General features: G+C 38.9%; 1 protein-coding gene and 1 long non-coding RNA gene across 2 annotated transcripts in view; one reads left to right on the top strand and one right to left on the bottom strand.

Moving 5' to 3' along the window:
- The window catches only part of LOC120374771, a 185,613-nt gene that overhangs the window by 128,185 nt on the left and 38,597 nt on the right, over positions 1–18,831 (top strand). The gene's annotated exons all lie outside the window — the stretch shown is intronic.
- KCNJ3 (potassium inwardly rectifying channel subfamily J member 3) overlaps positions 1,813–18,831 on the bottom strand; it is a 164,358-nt gene continuing 147,339 nt past the window's right edge. Inside the window, exon 3 of the mRNA XM_039494956.1 lies at positions 1,813–3,636. Coding sequence (XP_039350890.1) covers positions 3,050–3,636 — 587 coding nt within the window. The 3' untranslated portion in view covers positions 1,813–3,049. The remainder of the gene's footprint in view (positions 3,637–18,831) is intronic.

Consider the following 18,831-nt stretch of genomic DNA (forward strand, 5'->3'; position numbering starts at 1 on the left):
TGCATGAGCAATTGTAGTAGTACTCATTCAAGTTCTGCAAATACAGGAGAATCGTTCGCCTTGTATTAGCAACACTCATGAGAATTGTGTGGAGCTGTGCAGGGTTCAGGCTTTTGCCAGAGATGGTAGAGACAGGAAAGCAGTTTGCAGGACTGTGGAAGTTTTTTAAAATGGTGCAAAAATTATGGGATTGGGGCAAGCACTACAGGATGAAGAAAGTGGCATGGTGGAAAATTGACCCCTAGTTCCCAGAAATCCCTGGTATTTCACAAAGCCCCAGTAAAAAATATCCCACAAGGCATTGCACCAGATGGTGCCATGGGGAATACTGGGATATCTACCTCTGGTGCACCCCATTTTACACTTGTGGTGAGTATGCACAGCGCCAACACAAGCACCCAAGTGTGTGCGTGCCCAAGTGTATTCAAAAGTCTGCAGCTGCACGCCAATCAAACTTTGTCATGTAGACACAACCTAAGTAATTTGTGGTTCACTTGCACTTTATCAACAGTTCTAATTCTCATACCATTTGTATTCAGGTTCCACTAGCATAATTTATTTACTTTTTTAAAATATGCTTGATATTCTTGCACAAACTTTCTCCAAAGTTTCCCAAAAGCAAATGCTAAAAAGTTAATATCTTAAGGGTAAGATTTAAAAAAAAAAAAATTCCACACTGCAGAAACTTACACAATGGAATAAGAGGTGCCAAAAATTGCTTTGACAGGACTTTTTCAGACTTGAATGGCACAGATGTCAAATGTATTTTGTAAGAATGCCTGTCATAAAGTATCAACACCAAAGGGACAATGAAGCTGTCAGAATTAATCTTTTAACGCATCACAATTTTGCTCACCAGGCATTTACAGCATGGTACTACTACACACCCCAAATAATGTGCAAAGGGCTGACAGTTTAGCCAAAAGTCTAACAAGCATGCAATGTAGATCACAGATCATTATAAACTCTGAAAAACTCGGTAAGTAAATGTGAAATCCATATGTACACAATTGGCAGATGGTGAACAGTGCTGAGTATCATTTGTTATGTTTGGATCAACACTTCTAGCAACGTAGGTTCCCTATTTTTCATTCCTTACAACCAATTACAAAATAAAATAAAAAATTATTTTTTCCAGATATTGGTAGATCTGCTATTATTATTACTTCTTTATACAGTACTACAAATGTGCACTCTCTCACTTAAGATGGTCCAAAGCCCTTTGAAATCAGTTAACACCACACAGTTATCAAAATAACAATGTATGTTCTGAAAGTAAAAAGATTCCTGTTCACTGTGGTACTACCGTACTTTTGGATAATTACAAAAAAATTACATCCCACGCTTTGAGATCAGGATTAATAATTATTACTATTATTTTTGCTGTTGTCTTATTTAATGACCCTGTTTCCATAAGTGCACCAGCTACACATTTATGGTCAAATTAATCACACTGACCCTTTTATGAACAGAATAGAGATGAGCCAACATAGACATACTCACTGCCTGAAGATACCCCGAAAGCCAGACCTATTCCTGAAATGCCAAACCAGATGCAGATACCGTGCCAAAGCAACACTTCTAGTAATGATATAGCATCAACGAATGAGTATTTCCATATGCTGTGATGTACGCTATATAGAAGTTCAACTTTTAGTGGAAGAACTAGGACAACTCCAAGCAGAGGATCAGTACCAAAATGCTACCGACCCATGGCTGAGTTGGCGGTACCTATACTATGCCATACCAGGCTGGCTCATCTCTGCCAAGAGAATTTAGAACAAAGTGAAATGAAAAATAAAACAAGTTCAAAAATACATTTATGAAGAATTGACCTCTTGCACTTCAAAAAGCAAGAGGGAAAAATTCCCCTAAAAGAGGGGAAAGTTGCCTAGATGGACTTTGTCGACAATAAGAGCGCATTAACATTTTTTGGCATTTCAGTAAATGATTTAGCAATTTTTGAAAATTCAGAAAAAATAATTCTGATTGTGAGATTCCAATTTGGTTGGAAAACTAAAGCAAAAGATCCTGCAGACTCTTACTCAAGTGAGTAGTCCCACTAATGCACAAGTAACAGTTTGCATGACTGGGTCCTAAATGTGGAGGGTGAAAACCCAGCCCCACTGTAGCTAATCGGTATTTTGCCTTTGATGTAATTGGGACAAAATTTCACTCGGAAAGTCTAAGTAGTCGATTTTACATTTTCCTATCAGACTGATACTACTTACATCAGAAATCAAGCAAAGTGCCCATTTTGAATGTTTTGTTACACTAATATTATTAGTCATGAAACAAAATGATCTCATGATTTTATTTTAAATTTTGTACTTAAAACACAAACTCTGAGATATTTTGCCCAGCCCTAAATAGTACAATTTTTTGCTAACACCTCTTATGAAGTACACTTTAAATTCTCCCAGCATTGTAATGGCAGGGAAAAAAAACAAAGAAATTATTAGAGCAAATTATAAAATGGCAAATAATTTAAGGCTAAGAAATTTGGTGTTCAGAATTGACTAATGCTTATAGCCTTATTTTAAGAAAGAAAACATGCACCATAACTACTTTGTTTGAACAAAACATCACAATCTACATCAGAAAAAATAAATACACTTTAAATGAAATTATAACTTGCCCTGAAAGTTTCCTACTCATGTTTTACCTACTACTTACCCTTAAGAAATATAGGGGAGAATAACACCCCCCTTTACATATTTTCAGAATATACAATATAAATATAGTAAGAATCATGCCAGAAAACTATATGCAAAAATTGCACACTATTATTGCATGCTTGTTGTGATACTACATGCCAATTAATATTTGCTCTCCTATTACCTCAGTCAGGACTTCAGGTCTTTTATCATAACATTATACTTACAGTACATCATTATCTGGGAAGAACACTGCTGTCCCAGTTTGCATGTAGTGCTTAGGAAACTTTCACCTTTTAGCTATTATACCCTCTTCAGAGAGTTTGCTTTCCTGCCCAAATTGGATTGACTAATAATTCAAACTTTAAATAATATCTAAATGTCTATTCTTGTTATGTAAAGCGATCAGAATTCATCTTCCTCAATTTGGGTGGAAGTTTCCCCTCCATTCTAGCTCCTCCTCCTGACAATTTTTGAAGCTTTGGTGGCAAATCAGCCACAGACTGACTCATAGGATCTGACATCATCTTTGTAGTTTTAGATACCAGTTTCTCTTCTGAGTTGCCAGGAACCGAGCTTATTCGCTGAAGTTTCATAGGTAAATCCCCGATGCTGTAGGCCTTTTCAGAGGTTGTAGAACTCATTCTTAGTAGTTTTTTGGGAAAGTCTTCCCTTCCAGTCATTTTCTGCAGTTTTGAGGGTATCTTTGTACTAATGTCATCTAGACCATCTAGACAGTCTACAGAATTATTCCTTTCTTTACTGTTACTTACAGCTGGTCCTATTAAAGGGGAAGATATAAGAAGCATTTCTTCCTGTTCTTTCACACTGTAGGGCGCAGTAGGGACTTCAAATGTTGCATGGAACTGGGAATAGTCTACTTTAAAAAATCCTTCCTCTAAGGAAATCACAGGGAAAAAACGGTGACCCCAGAGAACTTCATCTTCGGTATATGAAGTTCGGGCTTGACATGTCATCCCTGTAACAAAAAAGGAAACAAAAGCCTTGATAAATTATTAAGAAATAAAATTACATAAATCAAATCTAACTTGATTTTGAATGTATAGAATCTTGATTTGTAATATGTCATATAAACACGTTATGCTTTTTTCATGCATTTAACACACCAGTGCTAATTAAACGCTGAAATCATTGACTAGCTATTTTGGAGATATGTTCCTGTATCAGAAACATTGTTACATAGGCCTTTTTTGACACTTACCTGCACATTTTGCATATCTCCAATCAAATAATTCTCTTGAATCAAAATTACTGTTGTCTCCAATATAGAGTTGGTCAGAAAATGGGTGGGAGGTGTGTGTGTGTGTGTGTCACAAAATATCAGAACAACCTCAGTTCTGTTTTTCATTGAATTTTTACTTTTGTCATTTAATAAATTTAAATCTATAGCTCATCAGTGAACAGAAAACAAATTTCACAAGCATTTTTGAATAAAAACAATTTATCAAATTTTGCAGCCTGCTCTTCTCCAATGGGAGTCATGTGCAAACAAGATTGCAGATCAGAACCTAACTTGGTACCAGTACAGCTTTCTCGCTCAGGGGTGTGAAAAAACACCCCCCTGAGCGCAGCAAGTTACAAAATTATCATATGACGACTCAATGTTGGGCCCTAAGCCTACAGTGCATAATCCATAACCGAGCCCTGTATAGACCCCAAATAGCTGGGCTTTACATCAGTAAAGTAAATTTGGTCATTCATCAGGAGTTAAGTACAGCTATAATAGGGCTACACATACACAGTCATGCAGCAATTCCACAGCTCCTTTGGAAATGGGTATGGAATGAGCAGATAGCTCCTTCCCTCTCCACTTATGTTATGTATTTAAATTTGGCAACCCATCTAGCAGGCAATTCAGGCACAATACAAGACCCATTTATTTTGTTTAGCACTTGACTGAGTTTTGTTCTTAGTTGTTTTTGCTCATTTCTGTTTTACTCTGTAACTGAAGTATGTAGCTGCTGCAGAAGTGGACACTAAACAAAAGAACAAACTGCACTAAACGTTGTTGTCCCACAAATACCAGCTACCAGAGGGGCAGATAGCAATCTGAGTTTGGGTCATGACTATTAATGGATACATGGATTTTAAAAGTCCAGAAACACGCTGTGAGAAAAAAAAATCACTCATGCTGCCAATCATTCCTATATTATTGCTTTATATTGACCTCAAAGCAGTGTACTTCAGTTAAAATGACTGTTTATGTGGTGACTGTTCTGTTTCCAAATGTGTAGATAAAATAGTAATGTAGTTTAATGGCCAATTAGTTAGATTTGAAATTAGAAAGTGACAAACATTAGTGTAACAATATTAAGCTGCCTCTTCAGGGTTTAAATGAATAGTACCAAATCTTGAGGGTTTAAAAGTTCTTGTTTACTCCCATCTCAGCATAAAAGAGACTTTGTTTATATTTTCAGAGAGCAGACCATCTGCAATGCAGAACTAGACACAGATTAGTCATCTTGCCATCCAAGGAACATAACCTTCTTTGGGAGCCAAGAACTCCCAGGTTTGCACTGACACAGAATGTGGCAGGTCATTTAACCGCCCTTTGTCTTAAATCCCCCACAGGTAAAATGAAGATAATACATTGCCTAAAAATGCTTACATTAACTACTAGATGCAAGGATTAATCAATTCACATTTGTAAGCATCTTGAAGATATAATATGCTAAATAAATGCTAAGTATTGTTATCACTATTTCTATGTAGCATTTTACAGGCCATATTTTTAACACGTTCCCCTTTGTGTGTCACTTGCGAGAGTATATCGGCATGATGAGCATATGCCCGCACAGGTAATGGGTTTTGCATATGTAAATTCTACCAACTGCACACAAATGATAAAAAAACATATTTTTCTTAAAGAAGTTGTATATCTATAATGTTTTTATAACATATTTTGATGTACTGGCATATCCAGCATGATATATAACGCTGTTAGATTTTGAAATGCATTAAAAAGAAAGTTAAACACCCCTCCTCCCCAAACTGGCAAATTCTTGGTCTTTTTCCACAGAATTTATATTAACTAACACACACACACACACACACACACACACAGAAGGAACTTAAGTAAATACCTGCACACTTCTGAAATGCATGTTTGGCCAGATTATTCATAAAAATAATCCCAGTTTTGCAGAACTTGCTCTAATATTCACTTAATTTCAAACATTGTTATCACTGAATACTTGATGCACCTGCCCTGCTCATCCAACTACAAAATCCACACAATCCTTAATAGATTATTATGATTCAGCTCTCCTACTTTACTTTGAGAGCATTAACTCTCTACTATGTATTCTGCAATTTCCTTCTGTGAGGCCACAGAGAGAAAAGTGTGAAATAGTGAGCAACTAGCAGCATGGGCTGTGTAGGGCAACAACAAAGGGGGAATCACTCCTGGAACTGGTTATCCAGTCCCTTTTCTGGGTTACCGCTGTCCATTCAGTATCTCAACTGGAGCCCTGTACCTGGAGCATGAGAATGCTCAGAGCCACAGTATTCTACTAAGAATTTGTTCCACTCCATCTGCTTTTGCACAGAAGTAGAGAAATTATTAGCAGCTGCATGTTTTATAACAAAGACCACATATGAGCCAAAAGAGATTCCAGGCATGGAAAACCAATTAGAGGAAGTATAAAAAGAGAAGCACAAGTCATGGCAAAAACTAAAAGATGCAAAATTGAATCGAGGCTGCTAGAGAGCATGGTCACTTACATGTTCATGGAAGAAAACTAGCCACAATTCAGTCAGCATGTTTATTTGTAAGCATGACATATGGTACCTCAAAATACGCCCTGTAACCCCAATACTAGTGTATGTTTATTTATTTTATTTTTTTACAACAAATGCCTTGTAAGGTATCATATAAAAGGTTATGATCTTCTAAAACTCATTGTTCTGTGAAAAAATACAGATCATCATTATATATGGAGTTATGAGATTTTGCTATATGGTTATTATTGAAATATGTTGTGAGTTTAGGAGACACCCACAGCTAGCTCACCAGTGGCAACAAAGGAGGTGACCCATACCCAGGTGGGTGTTAAACAACCATCACCAGCCATTGACCAGCAGGGGAACTATAAACAAGAGATTTAAAATTCAATAAGAGACAGTTATGCAAGCCCCACACAGTGGGGATTTGTGACTCAGCAAAGCCCACCAGGACATGCCTGGGCCAGTATTTTTCCAAGCCCATGAATTGAGAGTACAAAAAGGGGCCAGTGGCATCATGAGATCACTTCCCCCATCTACTCTGAAGGCAGCAAGAACACTGGCAAGACAGAGATTTCGAACTGCTAAGATTGGTCCCAGGCTGAGAAGGGAATTCAGCCTGTGTATTAAGAACAGTAACCTGACTGCAACATCCAGTGGGGTGAGAAAAGTGTAATGAGTCTGATAAAGTTTAGGATTTAGAATGTGTTTACTTTTTATTTCTTAGGTAACTATCTCCGACCTTTATGCCTACCACTTATAATCTATCTTTCTGTAGAAAGATAGATTTCTGTAGAAATCTTTCTATGAAGCAGCAAACTAATTAATGAGCTTGGTCTTGAACAGTGTAAGAGGGTACATTTTTGGGTTGCAAGGCTGGAATCCGGGGCGAATTTGCTGGCATTTCCCTCTGTACAGTTCATGAGTGGCTTAGAAAGCATTCATGCAACTTCGCTGGCTGTGTCTCTCTATGCCGGTGGCTGTGTGATAACAGCACCTGGAGGAGTTTGCTGTTTGTCACTGGCAAAGCATTGAGAGAAACACAGCCCAGGCTGGAGAATTAATGGGTGCAGTGGCCCCACACTTTCAGGTTGTATGCCAGGGGGCTGGGCACAGTAAGGCAAAGAATTTTCTGGGACCCAGAAAAGTGGGGGAAATAGTTATCTGTTCAACAATGGCTAAATTTTGTTTTGTAATCACTTTTATGCACTGTACGGTTCTATATGGTAATTCACTTTTATGTACTGAGCCTTTGCTAATCTCAAAACATGTGTACTGGCTCCTGTTACAAGTTATAATCAAGTGTTTAAAAATGGGGTTCCTCCTCTAATGTTTTGCTGCTAATGTCAACCCAATGCCTGATGTCATGCCTATTCACATACCTGAAAATTTGAAATAAAATCAGTTTTCTACCATAATATACTTTTTAATCAGGAGATTTAGGAGAAATAAGGAGAACTGAGTGTAAGGAACAGGCTATATTTTCAACAGCTACGTTTTCATATCAGTCATTGTAACTGATTCCCATGGATGGTTTGATTTGACTTTTTTTTATTTGCAGTTATCTGCGAACATAATTACATTCTAAATCTACCAACGTGTTTTGCAACTCTTAATTTCAATTTTACCCTATTTATTATTACGAACAGTAGGAATGGCTAATTTGTTTTGGGGAAGATACACATACATGAGCATACATCCTTGGTTTAGGCAGCAACAAAGGACAACACTCAAAAATGAGAAAAAGTTAAATGAAGCCTTTGAAAGATACAAACAAACCAACCCAATTGTCAGAATATAATTTTTGACAAAGCCTTACTTAATCCACTGTTTTGCTGATGAACAGTCTTTCCTGGAAACCTATATCTTTCATTTTCAAATTAATTAATTATAATAATGCAAACAGATATGCTTTAGTGCATCATACTAGTATTATTCTGCCAGTTTTGTTTAATTCTTTTCATGGTCATTTCTGCTTTTTATTAAAATAACGTGAAAGAAAGTAGGATATTGAAAAGTCCTGCTGCACAACAAATCTTCAACCATAGACATCTTCCACTCAGGTAAGCTATATTATTTATACGCAGTGAATTTCTTTCTATGTCTCATGTATATAAATTAGATTGATGACCTGTTTTCTTTTTATCCCAGGGCCTTTCAATTTTGTTATGAAGTTATTGTGGAAAAGAATCACATCACACAACAGATCATCATGAAATAAATTTTAGCAGAGTGTTAATTATGTTGAGTACGCGGCCCATCTGTGTCCTTTATTATGCAGTTGTTCATTATCTATAGAGGCACAGCCAAAGAACAATCCCAACGACAACCTTCAACTTCAGCTTCTTTTTATCTCATGTTAGCTAGGGAACTCATTAGTAGATGGGTGTTTGTAAGCAATATATGGAAAATGAATACAGCAGTGTTGGAAATTAGATCTGTGATCACTGTAAACCACATGGTTGTTTAGCTCTGTTGACCTTTGTTTAGTGTAGTTAACAAATTACATAAAATGAAAAGATCTCTTTACAAAAAAAGAGATAATTGACAACACACCCAAACTGTGGCCTTTGATGATGGGGTTCAAATTATATCTAATTCACTATGAAAGTGAGACACAAAGCAGGAACAGCTCAAGGGTTACTGTCTAGTGTACACTGATGACTAGAAAATAGCATAAATATTACAGCATTAATTATTTTTGTAAGATGACTTGCATAGAGCTTTCTGAGTCACTAACTCGCAAATTATAAACACAAGTTTTTGTGTAATCAAAAATGACCGTGTCAGCTATCTAAGTTTAACTCAGCCTTGGCCTACACTAGCAGTTATGTCAGTGTTACTAAATCCACACCCTTTAATGACATAGTTATACCCCTAACTCCCAGTGTAGGCAGCGCTATGTTGATGGGAGGGCATCTCCTGTTGACATAGCTACTTCCTCTCAGCAAGATGGAGTGCCTATGCCAGCGACAGAAGCTCTCCTATCCGTGTAGGTAGCATCTCCACTGAAGCACTAAAGCAGCACAGCTGCATTGGTGAAGCTGCACCTCTGCAGCCTTCTAAGTGTAGATAAGTCCTAAGTGACATGCTGGAATTATTTATTTTATTGAGCATGTGCATAGGTATCTTCAGTGGCGTAGTGCAGTTCTTCTAGGCCACCACTGAACCTAGTCAGCAGGCATTCATTGACAATGTGCATCATCTGTGCTGTGCTGCAGCTGCACAATAGGCTGTCACGAAGGCTCCAGAGATCCTAGTTGGCTGCAGAGAGACCTTGCCTGGTCTAGAACCTGCTCAACAAGGACCACTGGCGACGGGGCAGGTCAAAACCAGGCGGGAAGATTGTGGGGTCGGCGATGAGGGCCTGGTTGGGGATTATAGCAGATACCCATTCCTCTCACCAGAATGGGCAAAGTGACAGCAAACGTGCAGCTGGTGGTTTAAGAAGGTCATTGTGCAGTGGCAGGCTTGAGTTGGCACGTACTTTCTCCAGTAACTTGCCAGCGGCAACCTCTCATCCGATACTAGGAAGATCAATGTTGCTCAGAACTGAAAGCCATGCTAAGAAGATTGCTACGCGTCTTAACTTTAGCTGCTGTCTTCTTCAGGTGGGCATGGTAACTTAGTGTGCGTTCTAAGGTCACACCTAGATAGGCTAGTTATACTTCATGCTTCACCTGACCACTCAGATAAACAGTCAGTTCTTGGGTTGCACTGGCGTGATGAAGATGGAATAAACTGGAGATTGTTTTTATGATGCTTGGCTGGAGGTGCCAAGTTCTATAGTAGTCACCTAACTTTATCATGTCCTGGTTTAAGGTGGCATCAATCTTGTGAAATGTCCGGGCCTGGGTACCGCAACAGATGTCATCTGTGTAAATGAACGTTCATGACTCCGTTATTGGCAAGTCATTGATGTAAAGGTTAAACAGGGTTGGAGAAAGCACAGAGCCCTGGGGTAACTCATTGCTCTGTCGTCTCCAAGCACTCATCTTCTCCCCCCTCCCCTTCTCATACACTGCTGTAGGTCGATGAAAACAGCACCTGTTTTCAAGTTTCTCTGGAAGCCATTTTCAACAAATTTGGTGAGCACAAGTATTTAGTCACATGTGCTATGGCCTCAGTGAAAGACAGCTTGGTCAGGGCTCAAAATTCTCTCCATGTCGGGTAACATGCGCTGTAGGACCAAGCGGGGACCAAGGTTTTTCAGGAATTCTGGAAATATGTTGTCATAGCATGCAGCTGTTACACACTTAATGCTACCCAGTGTCTGTTCCAGCTCTGTTACAGTGAATTGTTCTCGGCAGCTTCTGATCTGGTGTACACGTTTAAACATACGCCATTCGTTCCTCACTTGTCTTCACACCTGTTTCTCCAAAAGTGCTCTGGCCACTTTAAGTAGGTGTCCAGCTACCTGGCTGGGTGTCCCTGCTGGAGTAATGGAAATCAGAAACACACCTGTCTCTAGAAACTACTAAAAAGGCAGATGCTGTCACTGGCCACAAATGGGCCTCTCTGATGTAGTGCATACTCAGTAAACAAGAAGAAAGGAAGGTGAACGTCGGGAGATTAGGAGGGATATTTGGTTGAGTGTACGGTAGAACCTCAGTTACGAACACCAGAGTTATGAACTGACCAGTCAATCACACACCTCATTTGGAAATGGAAGTACACAATTAGGCAGCAGCACAGAGAGAGAGAGAAAAAAAGCAAATACAGTATAGTACTGTGTCAAACAAACTACTAAAAGAATAAAGGGAAAGCAGCATTTTTCTTCTGCAAGGTAAAGTTTCAAAGTTGTATGAAGTCAATGTGCAGCTGTAAACTTTTGAAAGGCCAACCATAACGTTTTGTTCAGAGTTATGAACAAGCTCCATTCCCAAGGTGTTGGTAACTCTGAGGTTCTACTATGTTATTATGCAGTCCTTCCTGGGAGCTGAGAGCTCTAAATGGGGCATTTTGGGGTTCAGATAGTGTATTTATTACCCATTGCACCCTGAGAGGTGTGAGCTACTCAGGGGCTAGATGCAGGAGGGCTGGGGTGAGTTATCACTCAGTCCTACTCAGGAGGTAGGACACAGCAAGGGACTGCATGGTAATTTTTCAATGAGACACATATTTCCGTCAAGGAAGCTATACCAACACTGGCCCCTTGAAAGTTATGAACAAGTTAAAACAAGGAGTTTTAATTGAAGTGGGTTGGTTTTTTTTTTGCTTAACTATAGCTATAGCATATGAGATAAGTCTTTGCACTGTCTTAGCACCATTCATTCAAACATCCCAGAGAGCTTTAAAAAAAGAACATTAAACTCACTTAATCCTTAGTGTCTGGTTCTTCTTTAAAAATGACTTTGCAAACATGGTACCACAGATTACAGGTTTGGTTGCTATCACAGATAGTTATAACAAGTGTGTTTAGCTTACAAGTACAGTTTTTTCCCTCCTAGCTGTCATCCCTGCAAACTCAAGCTGAGCTCTAAGAGTGAAGCAGAATCTTTTCCATCTAGCATATCATCACCAGTAATGATGATTCTGCAGGCTCCCAGTTACACCTGTGTAACTCCACTGCCATCAATAGCACTACACAAGGATAAATGAATGGAACCTAGGGTCAGACTGTGAGGAGGAATGGTACAAAGAGCCACACTTATTTGTGCAGCCCACATAAGGACCATCCACAATTGTAGTCCCCACCTGATCACTCTCTTCGTATGCTCCCAGGGTGCACCAGGCCAAAGAGGGTGAGGAAAAGGTAGGACAATGGTCCTGTCCCCTTTTGGAATGCACCTGCCAGAGGTGTGAGGAATATGTTGAACACTATTAACCCTGGTTTAGGCATATGTAGGCAGCTTCTCTCCTGCTGAAAGTAACTTCATAAACACCAACAGAAGAGCAGAAAAAGCCTTATTTTTTTTTAAAACGTGAAACACTGAAAACAAATTAGGGGTTTGCATGTGAGAGAAACTGAACCAAGCTTTAACAGAGTGGTTCTGTGCAGACAGTACCCTAAATCTTAAGGGACAGAGAGAAATCAACTGATGCTTGTGGTTCTGAATTTGTTGTTTGTTGGATAGTTTAATTTTTATTAGTTTTTAATAAAAATCTGAAAAAAGTTCCTGCATGAAAGTAATCCACGTAACTACGAGAGAGTTCTATCTTCTCACAGGAGACAGTTCACAGGTAGCAAACTGAGCTGCAGATAAGCAGAGAGCTAAAAGACACATACAGTATTCACTGATTTGTACTGAAAGAAAGACTATGATAAAAGCATGTGTAAGACTGTCATCTGATGGATATCTTGGAAGGCATACATTTAATCTAATCGCTTAACGTAATCTGTTTTGCAACACTTGAAAAAAATTATATTTATTTCATTGCTTTAGGCTACAATTAACAAATGTTTATTGCCTATGACTAAGGAAAAAGTTTTCCCAACTTGATTGGACTGTAGCTACTGATGGATGCTGAAGAATTATGGGCTAAAAATTCATTAATGAATTTCCCCCTTAAGTAGCTGCAGCTGCAATCACTCAGGACCGTAACTGAGTAACTAAAAAGAACATTCTAACTGAAATATTTAAGTGACCCAATTATAACCAAGTGCATTGTTTTTCAGAATTTCCTGGAGCTACATTTTTCCTTTGCAGTCAGATGGCATTAAAGAAAGCTGTGGTGAGATGGCATAAAGGTTCTTCTCAATAGTTTCTTTTGTGCCATTATATTATGTAATTGTGCTATTGCACATTCTGTCACACCATGTAACTGAACAAAGTCTTATATCAGTACATAAATTGGCCAGATGTAACTTAGGTAAATACAGTATAATTCCAGTTATCCCAATTCCTTTTATCTGAAAATTCTCATTATCTGAATCCATCAGTGCGTCCCCCCATGTACCCCTACATTAGCTAATCAGTGCTGTTCATCGGAATGGCTGGATATCTGAAACTTGTTGATGTCCCTGGGGCTATTTGGATAAATGGGAGTTTATTGTAGTGGTGATTTTGTTAGACACTATTCTACAGGACAAGGAAAGCAATTATCATATGTAATAGAGAATCAAAAGCAACCGGTATTCAAATCTGAAAAGATGGTCAAATAATATATTTTGTAAACTAGCTTTAATGGACATCTTGTTCGACAGTACAAAATGTTTGAATCTGTTCCCTCATGCAAAGTGTTAACAGTGTCACCAATGTGCAGAAATCTTGGCCAAAGAAATCCTGGGTTCCTGTAAATGTATTAGGGTTCTTTGTGTGATAGCAAATCTCTAGATCTGAAGTCGTTTTATACTGAGATGGGGAACATCATCTCTGTGCTGAGAGATGGCACATGCCCTGCGTATCATTTAATTCCCTCTTACATGGGACTAATGTATGTGCAGTAGGCCTTGTGCTGGTCTACTGCACAGAGGTGAACTTCACTCATAATGAGAAAAGGCTCTAATAGTTTATGGACAACATGATGCAGCTGGAATACAATATCCTGGGAGGTTCTATGGCTCACAGCTTTAAAGAGTACAGATACCTTGAACATAAAACATATTTCTCTTGCATTTGTACCCAAAAGGGAACACTGCAAAATGCCATTACCTTCAGTTTTAAACAGTTTTACATTGTTAATATTTGAGCTTATCACACTGTTTGAATATTTTTTGACATCGATTCCATCATATACAGCTCTACCTTTATATGTAGGGTAATGAAAAAGCCCAGCTAAATCATTTATCTCAATTCAGTTTTGCTGCCCTCCTAAACTATAATAAAACTTGGTTTATACCTATTGTAAGGAAAAGTGTGTTAACAACAACAATGTGCAATCAGGTTACCATGAGGACAGACAGATACTGTAACATCACAAGGAAATATTGGTTTATGAACATCTAGCCTCTAATGAAACAGAACAGTTTTAAGTAGTCTTGTTTTAATCATGTTTAAGGTCATTTTTTATAGTTGTAGACTAGTAAACATTTTTAATTGTTGCCTAAGGGAATAGTATAAACACAATTTTTTCCAGTGTAACAAAATTAGTTCAATTTACTTTAGCAATTAATTTATAAGACTGCTAAAATACCCATCAAAGTCCAGTATCACAAATTCATTCTTGACAATCTTCTCCCCTCCCCCCCCACTCCTCCTTCCAGGTGGACAAACCAATGAATGCTTCCTGAAGGCCCCAACTGTCAGCATGTTACTACCATTTAAGATGCACCCAGATACGATACAGGTGCTCAGACACTATGGTGATGAGCACCAAATGCATATCCTCAATCATCTTCTATCTTTCCGTGTTCCATTGTCACATATACACAGCTTTATGTTAATTACACACTCAGGCATAGTCCTGTTCCCACTGAAATCAACGAGACACGAATCAGTCACTAAGGATATGGAGACACATAGATGTGCTACCTCTCATTTCAGGAGGGTTAACCGTTCTCTGAACCATACATACAAATCCCTTTGAATTCCATGGAAGTAGTGTGCACACTCAAGAATTTATAAGGAGAATTTGACATACAAAGTTCTATGTCCATTGTTAATATGCTTTAGATTTTCTTCAAGTTATATATGTGAAGAAATGTAGCCTGAATATTGCAATTAGTAGTCAATCTTGCATAAATTACTCTAGAATGTATAGCTTAAATTTATCAGTATATAACAAATAGATTACTGAAAATTTGCATATGTCTGTTTGCAGATGATTTCCTTAATTACTTGCTCCATTATCTTCCCTGGCACAGAAGTTAAACTAAGTGGTCTGTAGTTTCCTGGGTTGTTTTTATTTCCCTTTTTATAGATGGGCACTATATTTGCCCTTTTCCTGTCTCCCATGATTTTCCAAAGATAAAATAGCTAGAGGCTCAGATACCTCCTCTATTAGCTCCTTGAGTATTCTAGGATGCATTTCATCAGACCCTGGTGACTTGCAGCATCTAACATTTCTAAGTGATTTTTAACTTGTTCTTTTTTTATTTTATCTTCTAAACCTACCCCCTTCCCATTAGCATTCATTATGTTAGGCATTCCTTCAGACTTCTCGGTGAAGACCAAAACAAAAGTCATTAAGCTTCTCTGCCATTTCCAAGGTTCCTGTTACTGTTTCTCCCTCCTCACTGAGCCGTGGGCCTACCCTGTCCTTGGTCTTCCTCTTGCTTCTAAAGTATTGATAAAAAGTCTTCTTGTTTCCCTTTAGTCCTGTAGCTAGTTTGAGCTCATTTTGTGCCTTTGCCTTTCTAATCTTGCCCCTGCATTCCTGTGTTGACCACCTATATTCATCCTTTGTAATTTGTCCTCGTTTCCCTTTTTTATATGACTCCTTTTTATTTTTTAGATCAAGCAAGATCTCATGGTTAAGCCAAGGTGGTCTTTTGCCTCATTTTATATCTTTTCTACCCAGCAGAATAACTTGCTTTTGGGCCCTTAATAGTGTCCCTTTGAAAAACTGCCAACTCTCCTCAGTTGTTTTTCCCCTCACTCTTGATTCCCATGGGACCTCACCTATCAGCTCTCTGAGCTTACCAAAATCCGCCTTCCTGAAATCCATTGTCTCTATTTTGCTGTACTCCCTCCTACCCTTCCTTCTGATTTCATGATCACTTTTGTTACCTCTGTTCCCCTAAAAACCAACCCAGGGTCATACTTGTATTAGTTTTATTACAATGCCATTGTTAGGTCAGATAGAAGAGAGATGGAGCTTATTCATACACGCACACATTCACTGCATTCATACCCTCATGCACCCACACACTTACACAGGTGGAGAGTTACCAGAGACAGCATGGAGGCCGAGAAGCCGAAGTGTGGTAGATCTGGTATGTCTGCCTGCAGTCACGAATCCAGGCTGCTGAGCAGGTCAAGAAGCAGGGGCTTGTGTGCATGCCTTCTTCCTCTTATTTTGGAACTGGGCGGCTCCTGTCACGTACACTGAGTTTCCTTTCTGGGTCCATCACCGAGAAGCATTCCTAGACCAGTTCCTTTCATGCATACCAGGTTCTTCTTTTCTTTATAGCACTCCGTGATTGCCTTCTCAGGGCAGATTATATTAGACACACCTGTCTCCGGGCTCCTTTCTCCTTGCAGTTCCTCTCTGCCCAGTCCCTCATACACTCCCTTGTTCACACTCTCTCTGATTGTGTGATGGGATATTTACACAGCTTGGAAGTTCATACAAGTGGTAACTTGAAAAGGTTAAAGAGCTTGCAAAGGTTACAAAACTTAAAAGGCTATGCTAACAATAACTGAAGTTACAAAGTCTGCAAAAAGGTTGCAGAACTTAATGATACAAGTTACAGATCTTACAATCGCATTTGAGTGGAGGCTTTACATAACAACTGTCACCCAAGCTGCCTTCCACTTTCAAATTCTCAAGGAGTTCCTCCCTATGTTAAAATCAAATCTAGAACAGCTTCCCCCTCGTAGCTTTTTCAACCTTCTGAAATAAAAAGTTGTCTGCAATGCAGTCCAAGAACATATTGGATAGTCTGTGCCCCGCTGTATTATTTTCCCAACATATATCTGGATAGTTGAAGTCCCCCATCACCACCAAATCTTGGGCTTTGGATAATTTTATTAGTTGTTTAAAAAAAGCCTCATCCACCTCTTCCATCTGGTTAGGTGGCCTGTAGTAGACTCATAGCATGACATCACCCTTCGTTTTTACCCCTTTTAGCCTAACCCAGATACTCTCAACACTTCTGTCTCCTATGTCCATCTCCACCTCAGTCCAAGTGTGTACATTTTTAATATACAAGGCAATACCTCCTCCCTTTTTCCCCCCGTCTATCCTTCCTGAGCAAGCTGTACCCATCCATACGAACATTCCAATCAGGTGTATTATCCCACCAAGTTTTGGTGATGCCAACAATGTCATAGTTGTATTTATTTATTAGCACTTCCAATTCTTCCTGCTTATTACCCATACTTCTCGCATTTGTATATAGGCATCTAAGATACTGATTTGATCTTGCCTTCCAGTTTTGCCCTGACTCTTTCTCTCTGCCATTATAGCCCAAACTCTCTCCTATTTCTGACCCATCTCCCAGGTCTCCATGTTCTCCACTTACCTGTGATGGAGAATCTTCAACTGAATTTAGTAGCCAGTTCTTTAAATTCACTCTTCTTACTATTAAGAACAACAACATTCCTGAAGCCAAGAAGTCAATAGACAGAAGGTGCTCATCGCCTCTCAAGATCAGGGCTGCAATTCCTTCATGCTATTTCAAACTGTAATTATCCCTACTGGCACTACTTTGAAAAGTTTCTTTCACCTTTGATGTTGACACCTTTCAGATATTTACAGACGGTTATGACACATTTTAATCTGTTTATTTCCAATCTATACATATTCACTTCTCTAAATCTTTCCTAACATGTCAACGCCTAGAAATCCTTTATCATGTACTAAATAATATAAGAAGAGCAGTCATGTTCACTTAGAAGTAAACCCAAGCTACCAGAACTAGGCCCCCCCCTCAGTCTTCTCTTCTCCAGACTAAACAAATCCATTTTCCCCCAATCTTCTCTCATAAGTCATGTGTTCTAGACCTTTGAGATCAAGTACATAAATGGTTGTTAGCTTGTGATCCACTGTGACCCACTTCTGCAGCACTTCTTCCTAGGCAGTCATTTCCCATTCTGTATGTGTGCAACTGACTGTTCCTTTCTAAGTGGAGTACTCTGCATTTGCCTTTATTGAATTTCATCCCATTTACTTCAGACCATTTATCCACATCATTTTGAATTATAATTCTATCTTCCAAGATAGAACCCCTCCCAAGGCGGTCAGTTGAAGCCTAATCAGTGCAGAGGAGAGTGGAAGATCACTGAAGATCTCCTGGTGAAGCCAGTGTGGTCTCTTGCCTTACTTTCTATATTTTCTATGCAGTGGGATAACTTGCTCTTGTTTCCCTTAATAATGTCTCTTTGAAAAAGTGCCAATTCTCTTGAACTATTTCCCCCCTTAGATTTGCTTCCCCTGATTTTGCTCAAATCTGCCATCTTGAAATCCATTATTTTTATTGTGCTGTTTTCCCTCCTACCATTTCTTAGAATCATGAACTCTACCATTTCATGATCACTTTCATCCAAGCTGCCTTCCACTTTCAAATTCTCAACCAGTTCCTCACTATTTATCAAAATCAAATCTAGAACAGCCTCTTCCTTAGTGGCTTTCTCTACCTTCTGAAATAAAACATTGTCTCCAATACATTCCAAGAACTTGCTGTGTTATTTTCCCAACAGATGTCTGGGTATTTCAAGTCCCCCATCACCACCAAGTTCTTTGCTTTGGATGATTTTGTTAGTTGTTTATACAAAGCCTCATCCACCTCTTCTTCCTGGGCAGGTGGTCTGTAGTAAACCCCTACCATGACATCACCCATGGCTTGAGCCCTGGAACCTACCTAATTGCGTGAGCTCCGGCATCT

This window comes from Mauremys reevesii, linkage group 11 (genome assembly GCF_016161935.1).
Source record: "Mauremys reevesii isolate NIE-2019 linkage group 11, ASM1616193v1, whole genome shotgun sequence".
Lineage (NCBI taxonomy): Eukaryota > Metazoa > Chordata > Testudines > Geoemydidae > Mauremys > Mauremys reevesii.